The sequence below is a fragment of the Natrix helvetica genome, assembly GCF_964273705.1.
Source record: "Natrix helvetica genome assembly, chromosome: 3".
Lineage (NCBI taxonomy): Eukaryota > Metazoa > Chordata > Lepidosauria > Squamata > Natricidae > Natrix > Natrix helvetica.
Window position 1 is genome coordinate 142765476 of NC_138549.1, and position 18328 is coordinate 142783803.

The window sequence follows — 18328 nt, forward strand, 5'->3', positions numbered from 1 at the left end:
TTCAGTTGTGAAGATGCTCTTGGTGGGGCTGGTCCTTTCTATTTCTTTCCTAAGCTATCTCTGTGTTTCTTTCATCACCCCAGGCAACGAACTACTTTCGTGGTCAACAGTATGAGGGCACTGTTTGATTTTCCATGTTTTATGCATTTCAGGGACATCTTGCAATAACTCAGGTTCTCAAGGATCCATGTCTCACAGTTTATCCATGTCTGCCATTTTACTTAAATCAGAAACTTACTGGCAAACGACCATTTTCTTAACAGAAAAAACTGCGTTAAAAACTAACCTATATGTATTATTTCTTTTTCAAGATAATTCCTCCCCTTTCCAATGTGAAAAAATAGCTTGATGGGAAGCTGAAAACAGATGGTGAGCAGCTGAAGTACACAAGTGTGTTGTTCAAAATAAGCATTTAGGCTGGGGAGGTGACAAGCCATATTTACTTTCTTATCCACTCAGTAATACCTTCTTTTAGCTGTTTTAAAATACTTAACACATCAACTACCTGGGAAACACAACAGATTGATGTTATGGCATGAAGGGTCCTTATAATGTTGATGAAAAAGCAACACAAATGTCTAACGTTTTTCAGATTGGAAGTGAATCTTCTGTTCTCTTTTTCTAAATTGCCTTCCTGCCTTAAAATGTAATTTATTAAATTAGGATAGAGGCATGTTTTTTATTTAATTTTTTTTAAATGAACTGGTAACAATAGGTTAATAATACAAATTTTCTTTGGAATTCAAAGTGAAGTCCGTGACTTGCTTTGAATTTCAACATTGCAATCATGTGAGGGGTTTTTTTTGTATTGAAGCATAGTCCCTCTGACCACCAGCTTAGAAAACCTGTAGTCTCCCTGCATTCTGTCTTATTGGAAGTGACGTGGGTAAAGCACTGCAATTGGAAGCCTGAGTACATGGAATATGCATTATATGCATAAAATGGGCAAATTCATGTTCTTTAAAATCATTGAGTAGATTTGTTTTTATGCATCATTTTCATTTTCAGGTTAATTTGAGGTGCTTCCTCTTTTAGAATACAGATTTAGAAATTCCCTTTCCAGAGTATGATTCAGTATTATATATTTATTTGTAAATAAAGGGCAATAGAGGTAGACTTTAAACTGTTGCAGTAATTTATATACTCTGGATTAGCATTAGAAAGTTACTGAGCTTTTCATTGTGGCTTTATAATAGCAGGTGTTAATCGGTTCATTAATGCTAGAATGGCATGTTGTCTTCAAACAATTATTTTGTGAATGGCCACTATTATTAAACCAATTATTCATCTTGCAATCCATTTCTCTCAGAGTTCACTTATAAATCTTTTTGCCTTGAATCCTAGCCATGAGTTTAAGAGGGTAGGTTAAACTGGGAGGTTAGACTTGTAGAGATTTACTTGCCCTCTGAAAATCCTAAGGGAATCCATTTTTTCTTCAAACATCTGATGCTGTTCACAGGTCTTTAGATAGGGTAAACTAAAGCTATATCAGAGTAGAAGTTCTTTTTCATTTGGTTGAAATAACAATATTTACTACTGAGAAATGCATTGTACATTTGTAATAAAACATTTATGATGGCGTTCAACAGGGAAGTAAATTGGAGTAAGCCATGAAGCTTATGATTTCTAAGTACAGAGCCTAGGCCCTAGATTGTAGAATATTTCCCCCATTTCAGTCATCACTGTAATGTATCAACCTCAAGTGAGGAATAAGGCCTTGGAAGCAATGGATGACAGATTTCTATAAATTATCAGATTGGTAAAATAGTCAACCTTAATTTATCACCTGCTGCCCCCTGAATAAAGTTGGCTTTTCTTGCCTACGCTGTAGTAAGAGAAGGGTCTATTGCTTTTTATACTAGTAGAACTAAATTATAGTTCTTGCCCAGGTATTTGAAATAAAGAAGTCCTGAAGTTGAGCTCAACTTCTGAGATCTAGCATAGCCCTCACTTAGGAGGGCATTTAGGACCAGCAGCTCTGTTGCTAAGTGGCACAGTAATAAAATGAAATGTCACATAAATGGCTGCTGCATCCGTTGTAAATGCATGCCAAACGCACGAATCACAACAATGTGACCACAGAGATGCAGGGATGGCCTCAGAATGGCGTTGATTCAAATTATCCTCCAGTGTAAACTTTGAACAGTCTGAATAAAATGGTCAGTAAGCAAGGACTACATGCACTTGAACACATCCATGCAGCTTTCTTGGCAGTTGTAGGGAAGGATTTTGCCATTGTTTCTTCTGGGTTTGATTTGATTTGACTTTCCATTCCAGGCTATAATCCTGAAACTCTCTGGTGGTTTCCCAGCCCAGAAAAAAATTCTAACGAAGTCTGGCCTTGTTAGTTTTTGTATCCAGACAAAAGTTTGCCAGGTGCTGCAGTCTGCATTCAAATCATTTACAAACATGGAATTGTATGTTAGAATTCTGTTTCACAGTTGTGTATGCACCTAAAGAATATGAATGTTGCGCAACATAGAAAGCTCTTTTTTAAAAGGAGCGGTATAGTAGCTCTTGAGGTATGTTTATCCACATTGATAGAATTCATTTTTCTGCATTGAATGGAATGATAGGGAACTTTGTGAATAATGTTCTCCAGTTCTTAATGCATAATTTCGAGCAGAAAACATAAAGGGTATCAATGGCAGTTGGTCTAATATAGGGGAAGGCAAACATCTGGGTTGGGGGAGCATAACTCATCCATTGGTGGGCTGCAGGAGATCTTCTAGTGGCACCATTGGAAAGGGTAGGATTCAGAACATTGGCCCAATTTGTTCATAATTTTACAAATGGAAATAGAAACGGCTCCTCTTCCCGCTCTTATTTTAATCTCTTAAAAATTGTACAAATTCATCAGTTGTTTTGCAGAATTTCAGCGTCCTGATATTGATTCAAGTACTGATGGGGGAAACGCATGTGGCCAACAGTCAATGGGTTGAGCATCTCTCCTAGTGTGTTATAAAACAGACCTTTTCCACTGTGGTTTTGTAAATAACAGGTTGCTTCATATCTTTTGCCTGTTATGTGACAAAACTTTTAATGAAGAACTGCTGTCATGTCTATTACTATTGGAGAGAACCCAAACCATTTTTCTCCCCTTCATTTACTGTTTTTCTTCTCAGAAATAGGGTCTGCCAACTCTGGCAGAATGTGTGACTTAAGCAGGTGTTTTGAATTTCCATGGGGTTTTTAGGTGAAGGACAGTAAAAGTCAGCACTGTATACAGAAGAGTACTTTTGCTAGTTAAGATCCTCACCTATTTTCACACTCTAACGCTTCTTCCTATTTTCTAAATCAAATGAACAGATTGCCAACGGAAGTTGTACAATAGGACTTTGTTTGTTTGTTTGTTTGTTTTCTACGCTACCCATCTTGCAGAGGCAAATCTAGGCGGCTTACAGTCTTTCAATAAAATGCCATGTAAAACATTAAAACAATAAAAGGCCATGAATTTAAATTTCAGTTAAAGTTCTTTTTTATTTGCATTTTGGTCATTCATTGAAATCCTTGAGATTCCATTTTTTCTTGACTTTGCGTCTTCCATTTTCCTGGCTTAGCAGTTCTTGTTTCTCTGGAGGAATTTTCCTGATATAGCAATCAAAATACCTCAGGTGGATATAAATGCCTTCTTTAACTTTAATAGAAAGCACAATTGCTTTCTTATCTGCTTTTGCTGTATTACCCATTCTTAAAGTTATATTAGTTCATGATTCTGGGATGACTTCATGTTCTAGATCAGGGATGCCCAACCCCCGGGCTGTGGCCCATTACTGGGCCACAAGCCATGTGGACCCAGGCCGTGGAAGCACCGGGCAAGTGCACAGGCACATTCCCACTTGCATGCTTGCTGGCTGCTCATGCAGAACCATCCCTCTCCCCCCCCCCCCCCCAAAGCCGGAAAGATTGTAGAACTCTGTTCTACATAACTTTGTCAATTAAAACTAAATTAATAACACAAGGACAAGAATATCTCCACATGAACGTTTTTCCTGGCTATCAATTGTATTGGAGCTTCTAGAAAGCTACAAAGCTTTATGTTATTGATTGATTATTGACCTCCACATATTTTATGTATGTATCTATACTTGTAATCACAAGGAAAGGATTTTGCACACATTAGCTTTTTGGTAGGCAAAAACTTTTCAAACATGAGATTTTAACACTAGTGGTAGGCAAAAGAGGAATAACAAGTTGAATAACAACTGGAAATTGACGTACCAGTGATTTAAATTCTGATTGAATAATCTGTTCTGGACTTTGGTGTGAATGTAATGATGAATTCTTTTTTGTAAGATTGTATTTATTAAAGAGCTCAAACAGAGTGGGATACTGGGATACTCAAACAGACTAATTGTTTTAAAACAAATTAATTAGTCAACAGTCCTGATCAAACATTGCATTAGTTGGTAGAAATGCAGAAATCTGTAAAACAAGAAATTGGCTACTACATGGAAACATTTATTTATCTTACCATAATTACACCAGGCTAGTATGTATGCTGTATGTATTATCGCAGAAGAGTTATGACTTGCAAGTGTATCTTATTCTAATTAAATTAGAATTAGTAGTTAGTTCTAATGTTCTAGGAAGAAATATCTTTTCCTGTATAGTTACTAAATAAACAATTAACTTGTTTAGATACTAATGAAGACTACAATTTCCACCCATACTAAAATATGATTAAACCTCTCTCTTCGTATTCAAATTCAAATTTTAGTTTATTCTTATTTTTAGTTTCTGCACAGGTTGCTGTGTAGAATCTTGAGTGACAGTTACTAATGACAAGAAATAGAATCTATAACTTCATGTCTAAACTTCTGATTGGGCAATTCAGTCTGTCTGCTAGTGAGTATTGCTGAATTCCAACATTGTGCCAAGTGTTGAAGGTTGGTTGCAATGTGACTAACTGCTAAGATTTCCTGTGGGTCTTTTCACACCCATTGCTGAAAAAGCAGGTGGTTTGAAGTGAGGGCTCCCTCTGGGGTTTCACACTCCATGCACAACATGCAAAAGTGAAAGACAACCATCCATTCTGTCCATCCTGAGTTCCATCCCCCTTAACAATGGGAGAACAGGGAGGGGGCAGAGAAGTTGAACACAGATGGATATGTTGGAAATCTGTCAATATAAGGAAGTGCTGCAGCAGTGTCCCAGATTGCTTGGGAAGTAATTAAATGAGACAGACAACCATTTGTTTATTGAACAAATAACGGGTGGGTGTGTTGTTTAAGCAGATAAGGAGCATACATTTTGATAGACAACAGTATAAGAACATTTCTTGCAACAGGTTGGTTAACACAATGGATTTGGCATGATCAAAATAGCTATAGGTGCTATTTTGTGGGTCGTTTTGTGATTTTAGAAAAAAAAATGTTTCAATTGAATTCTTCACCGTTTCCGATACAATTCTAGATTCCTCTGTTTTATTGTAAGTATAAAATACCAATATTCTCTTCTATGTTTTGTAAAGGAAACTTTATAGATAAATACTCCTTTGCCAGCCTCTTATGACTCTTCATAACCACTTGAGAGTAATTCCCTCCTTTATTCTACCTTAACATCTCTAATATAATATTGAATTGGGAATGTTCAAAATGAACCTTATTGTTAGTAGCCTGGATCCATGAAAATATTTTTTCCCATTCATCATTCATGATGTTTCCCTATTTGGTAGGAGGAGGAAATAGATAACTGTTTTTTAAAATGTCTTTTGAACTCATTGGGACACTTTTTATTAACAGACTTACATATGGTTATGCTGTTAAGAGCCTTGCACATAGATACACCAGAAATGGTGAATTTTTTGGATGCTATTGAAATACATCTAACTGCAGACTAAATTAAGACATTCATTTCTATAAGGTGAATTCTAATAATTTCCATCAAGTTGGTCTGCCTATATATTCCATTGGCTAAGAAAGGTCAATGACTAGTGGATTCTGCGCTGATTAGGGGAGTGGACTAGATGAGCTTCAACGGCCCTTCTAGTTTTACATTCTGTACTGTGTTTGACCTGAACCAATTAATTGGACTTAGTCTCTTCTGCCTTTGTTATTCTCTCTCTCTTACATATGGACTCACTGACTTGGAGATCAGATTCCTCAAAGAGTTGTTATGTAAGGATTCTTGAAATATAATGTATAGAAGTGTTTTGAACTCTCCGAAGCAAGCACTATATAAAAAATTAAGATGATTCAAACTTGCTTTTTTTGTGTGCCCTATTTTTGTATTTTTTGCCAAGACTCACCACAATATCCGTTTCAGGCAGATTTTTTTTACTGTATTCTTGATTTTTTTCCACATGCCACTTTAGTTGCTGGTGAGAAGAGAGTATCAGTGATGCCAGGATCCCCTGTGGAAGTCAAGATACAGTCAAGATCTTCTCCATCCAGTATGCCACCATTACCACCTGTCAACCCCAGTGGCCCCCGGCCTGTTTCATTTACCCCAGCAGCATGTAAGAAAGTTGTAATTTGTATTTGAGATTATTATTCCTGAATGACTTTTTGTTTTTCTATATGAAAATAAATCATTTTAAGAAGCGTACTGCAGGCCTTTTCATTTTAATACCAACAACTGTCACATGTCAAAAATGGCAAGATGACAGACGCAGTGTTGTGATCCATGCTCCGACCCAATGTGTATGACTGCAGATGTTGACCTCCCCACCACCACAAGTGCTGATGGCCAGAGGTTGGAAAGAGCCTTTTGAAATTCAATTATCTTATTTCTAACCAACAATGTGTAGAAGCATTTTTCTCCAGCAGAATAACTTTTGGGAAAAGGCTACGTCTTTGTGTGATTTTTTTTCATACCCATTACCTGGAGAAAGGGACAATAAGAAGGCCAATGTTTTTCTACCGGTGACATCCAGATATGAGATATTTCATCATTTTTGGAGGACAGAACTCATAATTATCAAATAATAAATTTCCCCAAACTAAGTAAAAGTAAAGTAACTTTTTTTGCGTTTTAATTTTGAATTGCATGAGCATTGGGTCATGTAGTCCAGCATTGCTAATTCTAAGAACAGATAGTTCTCAGATAATGACTAAAATCTCAAGTGTTGATCTTGCTCCCCACCCCATCAGGCCTAGGAGGACCAAACCTGCTTCCCACCCCACCTGGCCCAGGAGTCCTCAGCCAGTTACAGATCCCACCAGTGTGTTCCAACCTTCACTCTTTTTTGCAGCTGCTGACAGGTGGCTTCTGCTCCATTCTCCTGATTTTTCAGAACTCCTAGCCTTCTGAATGTTCACAAGAATGGCATCCACCCTTGCAATGTTTTGGAAGTCTTCCAAAAATTCATGAGAATGGTGCCCACTCTTGCAGTACTGTGGAAGCCTTCTACATAATTGTGAGAATAGCATCCTCTGAGAAGAAAACTTTTGAAGCACTGCAAGATCAGATTCCATTCTGGGAATCACTTGGAAAGCTAGACGAAGCTTTCTGGATGAATGGGAGAAGATCCAGAAGCCCTGTGCATTCAGACAGAAGCTGTCTGTTAAAAGTACAGAAAAAAGAGTGAAAGTCATTGGGGTGCTTCGCATGCGCCGGTGAACCCTGTAACGCACTGAGGCCTCTCAGGCCTGATCAGATGTGGAGCAATCCCAGGTTTCTGTGGCGACGGGAGGTTTGTGCATGTTGGTGTGAGCTGGACGCCTCCTTGATGGAGGAAGAGATAAATGAACGGGGTATTGCAGCACCCCTGCAATCGTAACTGGCTGGTTGGACTTACAAGCACCCAAATTTTCATCACGTCACTCTGAGGGTATTACAGTAGCCTTAAATAAGTGCCTTCATTCAGCACTGTTCCAGTTGTGGATGATTGCTGAACGAATTGGTCATTAGTGAGGAGTATCTGTACTTGGTATTGTCCAGGGTCTTAGGAAAAATAAATTCTTCATCATTCGGCTAATTCGTAATTGGAGGCCTAGAATTCTAAATCCTGGAATTTCATATGTTCCTACCATTATTGAGCTAAGGGATCCCGTCAAAAAGGTTTATTTTAAAATGTTAAATGTGACATGCACGCGCAACCCCCACCCCACCCCCCACCAGATTGTCTTCCTTACAATACATTAGTCTCACCATCTCGGAAGCTTTTTGCAACTCATTGGTAAATATAGCATATTTCCTCTTCATCGTGCATCTTTATTTCCTCACCGTAGTATCTAATGGGATGAATCATTCTCCCCCGACTTTGAATGGAGCCCCTTCACCTCCCCAGAGGTTCAGCAACGGTCCTGCGTCATCTTCCTCATCTTCACTGACGAATCAACAGCTCCCAGCTACCTGTGGGGCTCGTCAGCTGAGCAAACTGAAACGCTTTCTTACCACCCTTCAACAGTTTGGCAATGATATTTCACCAGAAATTGGAGAAAAGGTCCGGACTCTTGTTTTGGCATTAGTGGTGAGTATTAAAGCACCAAAGTCAGCCAAAACTGCAGAAACAGTAGGTTGATGTTTGGTTATGGCAGTCTTTGTCAACCTCAGCTACTTTAAAAGGGGGAGCCTGCAATTACCAGAATTCTCAGCCAGCAGGCTAGCTGGAGAATTTCGGGAGTTGAAGTTCAGTATCTTAAAGTATCTCAGGTTGTGAAGCGCTAGATTATGTCATTAGGGTTGGTAGGAAACTACTGTGGCTTATTTATATTACCAACTCTGCTCTATTGTTTATCTTTGCAATTTTGAGATGTTCAGTTTCCAATAACTGCTGTTATCATTTGGAACGTGGTAAAACCTGGGTTTGCAGCAACGTAGTGCCAGAAGTGGGATCTGATTGCTAAAAATGCTAATGACTCTTGGCCTGCATTCATAAAATCATACTGTCCAGATCTGTACTGTGTTGGCAGGCTCTGGGATCTCAATTCCAGTGATCCAAATCACTGTAACTAATCATAGTTCAAGGTGTCATGTTTAAAGATAGACATTAACAAATAGTAGCATGTCTAGAAACATATAACAAGGAATGAGAATATATTGGAAAACAAGACTTATGAGAATTATAAAAAGAGCAAAGTATATTCAGCCTGCAAGAGAGAAAATAAAGGAGACATTTGGTAGCAGTTAAAAACATGTAAAAGATGAAAATGGAACAGATTTGTTTTATTCTCTGACACTTCAGAGAGCAGGTTCAGAAATTGCAAGGTGGCAGATTTTAGTTAAGCATTAGGATAAGGTTTTTTTTTTTAATGATAACACTTTTTTTAAAGGTTGCAGAATAGGAAGTTTCCCTTTGTGGGAAATATTAAAGGCAGAAGGCAGACTTATCCATTTTAAAGGAAATGTTATGGTTGTATCCAATTTTGAGAAGTAAGTTGGTCTAGAACAGGGGTGTCAAACTCAAGGCCCCGGGGGGGGGCAGATCTGGCCTGCGGGGTGCACAGATCTGGCCTGTGGAGCCGCCCTGGAAAAAGTGAAGGACTGGCACACTGTGCCTCTGCCAGTGAAAACGGAACTCACAAGGGCTCTGGGCAGCTCTGTTTTGTAGGAGACTGTTGCAGCTGAAAACTGAGCTCGCGAGAGCCACGGGAAACCCTCCCAAGCTCTGTTTTCGCTGGCAGAAGGTTGCAGGAGGTCGTTGCAGGCTGAAAACTGAGCTCGGGAGCCCGTTTCTGCTGGCAGAGCACTCAGGCAACCACAGCCAGTGACATAAGTATAAGTATTGTCATTGTATTTAAATACAATGAAATTGGTTATGTTATATCACATGAGTGATATTGCGCTGGCCATGCCTACCCTGGCCACACACACCCCTCCCCCCGATGTCAAACACAACATTGATGCAGCCCTCAATGAAATTGAGTTAGACACCACTGGTCTAGACGATCCCCATAATGTACTTCAGCCCTATGATTCTGTCTTTAGTTTTTACTTCAGTTGATTTTTTAAAAAATCCTGGCTTTAAGTATAATTTGTGTTTCAGCTGAAAATGTTTTGTTACTTAGTGATGAGGGCGATAAAGATTGCTGGTTCTTCCATAGAATATGTAAATCCAGCTTCTGATGCAAATATAGGTTCAGGAAAATAAATTTAAAAACAGGGAGATTACAGATAGACCTCACTTAACAACTATTCTGCTTAGCACCGCCCCGAGTCCCTTTTTGGGAGAGGGGGCGGTTTAGAAATCCAAGAAATAAATAAATAAATAAATAAATAAGATGTTACCATGGCACTGGAAAGACAATTTTATGAATGATCCTGACATGTCTGTTACAGCATCCCCATAGTCGTCTGATCAGGATTAGGGTACTACAAGGCTGGTGGGCATTTACAACCATCATAGCATTCTAGATGATCACTATTTGCATGCTTCACAGTTGACTTCCAACAAGCAGAGTCAATGGAGAAGCTGGTAGTATAATTGCAAGTCAAGGTCACATGATGTTTTGCTTAATGACCACAGCTGGAATGAGGTCATAAGTCTATTGCGGTCATGTGTTGATAAACAAACAGAGTTGGCAATTGTCATTTAATTCTGATCAATTTCCTTTCTTTTTGCAGAATTCAACAGTGACAATAGAGGAATTTCATTGTAAGCTTCAGGAGGCTACTAATTTTCCTTTGCGTCCATTTGTAATCCCATTCCTAAAGGTAATTATTGTACCCTGTTGGTAAGTTTTCATGACACGTTAGAATGATTTTATAATATCTCCCAAAGGATGCTTATGGAATACACAGAACTCACTCACTCACTCTGTCTCACTCTGTCTCTGTCTGTCTGTCTGTCTGTCTGTCTGTCTGTCTGTCTGTCTCTCTCTCTCTCTCTCTCCCTCCCTCCCTCCCTCCCTCCCTCCCTCCCTCTCTCTCTCTCTCTCTCTCTCCCCCATACACACATACATACAACCTTACTGTCTTCAACAGAACCTGTTTTAACAATTAAACAGGTAAATGTTCATGAGATCTGATTTCTTTGTAGCAAATCAAAACATAAGCTAAATAAGTTATATTCTATAAATTATATATTTTGTTATGACTTGATTAATTCTGTTCCCATAAGTTTTGTTGTTGCTTGATTTGAGAAGATTTGAAATTGCAGAGATAATAAAAATAATTGTTCTGTTTGCCACAATTTTATGTAACAAAAGAAAAAAGAAAGAAAATGTCCTCTGGATAGCCATTGCTAAAATGATAGAAAAGTGTGCCGTTGTTTTTTTTTTTTTTGTTGTTGTTTGTTTTTCTCTGAGCCAGATTTTGTTCAGCTTAGTCAAAATCACTGGCCGAAAAATTATAGTGGAATCTGTAAACTAAATGTGTTAGACTGTTCTAAATCATAAACTTCTAATGTGTTATAAAAACTAGTGTTACAGAGGAAGCATTTGCAGAGATTGGATGATTGCATGAATATTTTTAAAAACTGATAGTTAATGGAAAAAGTGAGAATTGCCACATCCCCAGAAAGATTTATTAGAAAATACAAAAAAATCAGTTTCTTCCAGATCCCTAATAGGAGGACAAAATGAGGAGGCTTTTAAGAAGAGACTGGATAGCCACTTGTCTGGAACAGTATACGGTCTGCTACTTGAGCAGGGGGCTGGACTAGAAGACCTCCAAGATTCCTTCCAACTCTGTTATTCTTTTACTCTGTTCTGTTAATCCTCTCCATTAAAGCCAAATAATTGATCGTGCCCGGATCAGAAAATAAATTATGTATCTACTTTTTGCCTGCAATATTTTACCGGGTGTCATTTTTGTAATCTAGGTTAAGGAGTGGTCAGTGCGTATGGTTTCCTCCCCCCCAATGTACAGATGATTCATGTATATTAGAATATGGACTATTATTGCATGTTCAATACAGACTTGAGGTCTGGTTCCTTACTTGTTTCAGCATTGTTCCCATTTCTTACATAGGATCATGCCTGAACCTATATATTTCTCCTTTAAGGAAAGCAGAAAAGGAAAACAAACTGAAATTCAGACTTCTCTTGTATCTGATAAGGTTGTTCATTGGAGCCTATTTGGTCATTTGTCTCCAAGGGATAGAATATCTTGTTTATTTTTCCATAGAGCTACGTGAGGTTTAGCCTCTTTCTCCAAATAGTCCTGGCTAGAACAGGATGGCTGCTAATTATCATTCAGTTGATGACAAGTGTTATCTGTGCTAATGGAAGTCACATTATTTTGTCATAGTAGTCCTTAGGAAGATTAATACCATTTATAGCTGAGTGTTGTTTGTATTCGGAGAACCTCTGTTTCAATCTCTTGGCTTGCTGCTTTACCCAAAGAGTAACATCAACTTCTCTGTAGCTTCAGAACCTAAACGGGTAACTGTTATCATTGTTTTGTAGGCAAACCTTCCTCTCCTCCAGAGGGAATTGTTGCACTGTGCTCGAGCAGCCAAGCAAACCCCTTCCCAGTACTTGGCCCAACATGAGCATATTCTGCTGAATACAAACACAGCATCCCCAGCTGACTCTTCAGAATTGCTAATGGAAGTAAATGGAAATGGAAAGAGGCATAGTCCAGACAGGTAAGAGGATTCAAGTAACTCAGAAATCTGCCAATGGAGATATGAAGGTATGCAGAGACACTTGTTGAGATGAGATAAGAGACATGGTAGCACAGCAGTTAGAGTGCAGCACTGCAGGCTACTTCAGCTCACAACTAGCTGCAGTTCGGCAGTTCAAATCTCACCGGCTCAAGGTTGACTTGGCCTTTCATCCTTACGAGGCGGGTAAAATGAGGGGCCCAGATTGTTGGGGAAAATATGCTGACCCCATAACCCGCTTAGAGAGGGCTGTAAAAGCACTATGAAGCGGTATATAAGTCTAAGTGCTTCTAAGTGGTATGAGCAGCTATAAAAATAAAACAAATAAATAGTCCTAGGGTTTTTTTTTAATGTCCCCTCTTAAAAACTTGTTGCTGCATGTTTAGCAGTCCACTACTTCCCCAAAAGGCTATTCTCCACTCCTTTACTGTTACCTTTTTCAGAAAAAAAGGAAGTAGTGAAGAAAGAAAAATAATGGAAAGGGGAAAAAATGCTTAACGTTTAGGAAGAGTTGGGAATTAAGATCTGGCGATAAACCAAATGTCCCAATGAGAGAATGGGATCTATAAAATGGTGGAAATGAATATATATGCAGAAGACATGCATTGAAACCCATAGAATTTTGTTTTTTTAAAAGACAGAAAAATCCAGGTGCCCATGAGAAAATGTTTATCAGGCCCAACATACTTTAGATCAGGGGTGTCCAAACTTGGGAACTTTAAGACTTGTGGACTTCAACTCCCAGAATTCCCCAGCCAGCCATGCTGGGGCTGGGGAATTCTGGGAGTTGAAGTCCACAAGTCTTAAAGTTCTCAAGTTTGGACACCCCTGCTTTAGATTGACAGTTTTTAGCTAGATTATGGAAATTCCCTGATCTACAAGACTGGAGATTGTCTGGAGAACATGAAACTTTCTACATAAGCATTTTGTCTGCTCTGAGAAGAGGATTTTTCATCAGTATAAACACAGGCCTCTATATACAGTTTTCTAAAAAAAGATATTTTAGATAATTATAATTAAACCAATTTATTTTAAGTGATTTAATTGGTGGGCTAATTGGTTATTCTAGTGTTTCACTTTTATTGTTGAACATTGTGAATATGTATTATTGTTTTCCTGAGACTATTCATCTTTTTTTGGACTTTTAAAAATACCAGAACAAGCAATATATGTTAAACATATGTTACAAGCCTTTGATACTATAATACATTTAATGCACTGGTGGTTCTCTGATATTTTTTTTTACTGTTAGTCATTGTAACCAAATAACACCTGAGTTGATAATTTCGACCCACTTGTTATAAATAGTCATCTCATAGTATACTGCACAGGAATACTGAATCCAGTTCTGGTCACCATGATACAAAACAGATGTATCATATCTCTAGGAAATGTGCAGAGAAGAGCAACAGAAATTCTAAGAGGTCTGGTATATTTAGCCTAATGAAGAGAAGGCCCAGGCATGACATGTTAGCCATTTTCCAATACTTGGAGGGCTTTCATATGGAAGAGGGGGTTGGTTTATTTTCCAAAGCATCTGAGGACAGGACACGGAACAAGTTAGTCAGAGAGAGATTTGGAACAAAGGAGAAACTTTCTGATAGTAAGAACAATTACTCAATGAAATAGCTTCCCTTCCAGAGTTGTGGGTTCTCTATCACTAATAGTTTTCAAGAAAAGATGGACAATCATTTGTCCAGTGTGGCATAAGAATTCCTGCCTCAGGCAGGGTGTTGGACTAGAAGTCCTCCAAGGTTCCTTCCAGCCCTATGATTTTACAACATATTTTGATCTGTAATATGCTTTTGAAAAAGGCTGCCTTATCTGAAACAAGTTGGGGTTGATTAATAAAGTTTCCCTTTGGACTTTTTTTCAACTCCCCCTTTTTACCAATATTTGAAAGGAATTGGGCATCTCGGACACAACAAAGAAGCTTTGTAGTAATATTGGATGGGTTTTGTGCAATCTTTTATTTTCAGGCAAGTCTCCAGAAAAGTTGTTTAATAAGAGTTTTTCTACACACAAATCCCATTTAACACTTTTTATATTTGCATGGGTAATAGTTGCAGAGGCTACTCAGGTGATTTTAGAAAACAAATGCTGGCAATCAGCAAATACTCTTCCGTGGGAACTGAATTAAAACAGTGGACTGAATTTAATGCTGCAAGATGAAACAAAAGGGTACCTCATTATTTACTTACTTATTTATTGTGTTTTGCATTGGTTTTACACACCTTCAGAATGATTGGAAATACTGAACACAATTGAGTATTATTGTCTCTGTGCTATCATGTTACTATTAAGGCATTGTTTTTCAAACTTGGCCACTTTAACATAGGAACTTCAACTCCCAGAATTCCCCAAACAGCATATTGAAGTTCACACATTTTAATGTAGCCAAGTATAAAAAGCACTGTTATATTTGTCAATGTTTTTGGATGTCATCGATATATGGGAACCTTTTCTTTTTCTTTTTTTACTGAGTTTGTGCCTTGTTACTAGTTTCCTTTGTTGTATTATGGGCAGTATATGAAACTCTGCCAGTGGATAGAATAATGTAATAATTCCCTGAATGCTAGTGGACATATTTCTTTTCTTGTCTTGCTTACAGAAGGGAAGAGAATAACTTTGAGAGAGAGCCGATCCCTTCGGAGCCTCCTGCCAAAAGGGTTTGCACCATTAGCCCAGCCCCTCGGCACAGTCCATCCCTCATGTTGCCCATCATAAACGCAGCTGGGCAATTTCACCCTACACCTCCTCCTCTACAGCATTATACCCTAGAAGACATTGCAACATCCCATTTGTATAGAGATGCAAGCAAGATGCTGGAACACAGGGATTTGCGAGAAAGACATAGTATAGGTAATGAAATCTGCCCTGTGTGACAGATATTCCTATATTTTCCAATCTACTCTAATTCCAGTCAAAATGCTGATTGCCAGCATTTATTTTCTAATTTTATAATGCCTTGGTAAGATCATTCTTAAAATACTACATCCAGTTTTGATTGCCACAATATAAAAATGATGTTGAGACTCTAGAAAGAGTACAAAGAAGAGCAACAAAGATGATTAGGGGACTGGAGACTAAAATACATAAAGAACGGTTGCTGGAATTGGATATGTCTAATTTAATGAAAAGAAGGATTAGGGGTGACATGATAGCAGTGTTCCAATATCTCAGGGGTTGCCATAAAGAAGAGGAAGTCAAACTATTCTCCAAAGCACCTAAAGGCAGGAGAAGAAGCAATGGATGGAAACTATTCAAGGAGAGAAGCAACCTAGAACTAAGGTGAAATTTTCTGACAGTTATAACAATTACATTGCCTCTAGAAGTATCCTGTGAATACTCTAACACTGGAGGTTTTTAAGAAAAGATTGGACAACCATTTGACTTAAATGGTATATGGTTTCCTCCCAGAAAAGGGGGTTGGACTAGAAGACCTCCAAGGTCCCTTCCAACTCTGTTATTCTGTTATTCCTATTCCAATGTAAAATATAAATTTGACAAATTTTAGCAGAGGTTAAGCATCTCAGGATGAATAACTAAATATCATATAGTAGTTTCTGTTATTTCATAGCAAAATTTGATGTTCTTTACTGATCTTACAAATGCCCATGGTTTTGTAAATCCAATATGTCTTTATGTATTGTACATTTGTGTTAATAGAAATAATCTCTTTCACCCCTTCCTCCTTTTTTGGTATCACACATCAGGATTCTAGATTATACAATTTTCAGATTCTAATATTTCCTTGCATTTCCTAACAGGATTAAATGGAGGTTACCAGGATGAACTGGTGGATCATCGCCTAACAGAGAGGGAATGGGCTGATGAATGGAAGCATCTGGATCATGTAAGAGCCTGGGACAGAAAAAAAAGCAATGTAAAATGTGACTGTCCTACTCTCTTCTAAGCATGAGCTTCATAACATTCTATTAAAATTATATACACAGGAACCAATCTTATAATAATTCAGGTTGTTCATGTAACCTGATAAATTTCTGGCAGTGGTTCTTCAGCATCTTGGGCAGAGGTCCACCTTGTCACTTTCTACTTGACCTTTTTATTGGGAATTAAATCTGGGTTCTTAACATAAAAAGCATGTGTTGTATCTTTGAGCTGTGGCATTATGTGTATGCACACAGCCAACTACATGTCTGTATGATTAGGTGATTGTTTAGTCTAGAGAGGATTTAACTTACTGGTAGAGCATGGGTGATGCACATACATGGTTCTAAGTTTGACTTCTGCATGCTGATTAACTGTGCAGAGGGGGGGGGGCAGAAGGAGAGAAGCAACCTGGAATTAAGGAGAAACTTCCTAACAGTGAGAAGATTTAACCAGTGGAACAGCTTGCCTTCCGAAGTTGTGGCTGCTTAATCAGTGGGTTTTTTAAAAGAAAGACTTGATAGCTACTTATCTCAAATTGTATAGGTCGTCTGCATGAGCAGGAGGTTGGACTCCAAAGTCCCTTCTAGCTCTATTCTGATTGATTGATACCGTGTTATCTTGCCTATATTTCAAATGCTCCTGTATAATATCTGTTTTATAGAGATCCTCAATTTTAGCACCATTTATTTTTATACAGACTATAAATTAATTATTGGGAAGTAGCTCATCGCATATTCCAGAATCTGTTCCTGCAAGATAGAGCTGTTACAGAAAAGCATAACAAAAACTCTTATATAGGCAACTTTGCAGGAAAACTCTGCTTACGGTTCTTTGTGAAGCTGACATGTTTCAAAATATCCTCTTCTTTTCCCTGTTGAAGGCATTGAATTGTATTATGGAAATGGTAGAAAAGACCAGGCGTTCCATGGCTGTCCTCCGCCGTTGTCAAGAAGCTGACAGGGAAGAGCTCAATTACTGGAAAAGACGATGCAGTGAGCCCACTGAACCACGGAAAGGAGGGAGCGATTCAGCCATGCGTCAGCATAGTCCTGCGAGCTCAGACACAATCAGCAGTGGTATGCATGGGTGCCCTGAATTTAAGGCAGTGACTTTGTATTAGTGTACTCTAGATCAGTATTTCTCTACTTTGGCAACTTTAAGCTGGGGAATTCTGGGAATTGGCGTCCATGGGTCTTACAGTTGCCAAGGTTGAGAAACACCGATCTAGATTTTTTTTCTGCATCAAAGAATGAAGAAAAATATTTTGTATTCCTTTACAGTGCTCCATCTGTAAGCTTAAGCACATTTAAAGGAATTAAAAGAGTTCACTATTACCAATAAATATGGAACAACATAAAGTATCGTTGCCCTCTTTTTTTGGACTCTTATCTCTTAAGATTAAAGAGCAAATCTCAAGTTAATGTTGACAAAACCTGATGCAAAAATAATGAATCAGTTATGATTCTAAACTTCTTCAACATTCTGAGGTAGAACGAAATGTTCTGCAGGGTCTACTAGTATTTCAGCAGCATTTTAAGCATCACAGTGCTTTTTAATCTTCTCCATTGATTTGCACCACCTTACTATGAATTCAATCACGGATGTTCTCATGATATTGATACAGTTTGGCTTCAATTTCACTTTCCCAAATTCAAGTGCAAATTAGCCCTGGCAACTGAATCTAGAACTCACATGTACAGTAGGTTTTTTTTAATCTTACTCTCCCTTCAAAATCACAAGCATAATGAAGTTGGAAAGGATATTACTTGATTTTTTGTGAAGGACACAATACCTAATTTATTTGTATCGTTTGCATCATTTCAGAGGTTTGGATGTAACTTTCATCCAAAAAGGTTTTCGAAGTGACTTGCATATAGTCAGCGCCAGAGGCTAATAATCTAAAAGATAAGATACAGCAGGAGTGGGAACCAGGTAGCCTCA

The 18328-nt window shown here is 38.2% G+C and overlaps 1 protein-coding gene across 5 annotated transcripts in view; it reads left to right on the top strand.

Moving 5' to 3' along the window:
- The window catches only part of CBFA2T2 (CBFA2/RUNX1 partner transcriptional co-repressor 2), a 125256-nt gene that overhangs the window by 98176 nt on the left and 8752 nt on the right, over positions 1-18328 (top strand). For all 5 annotated transcript variants that reach the window (XM_081946714.1, XM_081946712.1, XM_081946713.1 and 2 more), the window contains exons 2-8: positions 6317-6460; positions 8175-8416; positions 10510-10599; positions 12294-12475; positions 15105-15355; positions 16264-16349; positions 17268-17463. In XM_081946714.1, coding sequence (XP_081802840.1) covers positions 6343-6460; positions 8175-8416; positions 10510-10599; positions 12294-12475; positions 15105-15355; positions 16264-16349; positions 17268-17463 — 1165 coding nt within the window. In that variant the 5' untranslated portion in view covers positions 6317-6342. The remainder of the gene's footprint in view (positions 1-6316; positions 6461-8174; positions 8417-10509; positions 10600-12293; positions 12476-15104; positions 15356-16263; positions 16350-17267; positions 17464-18328) is intronic.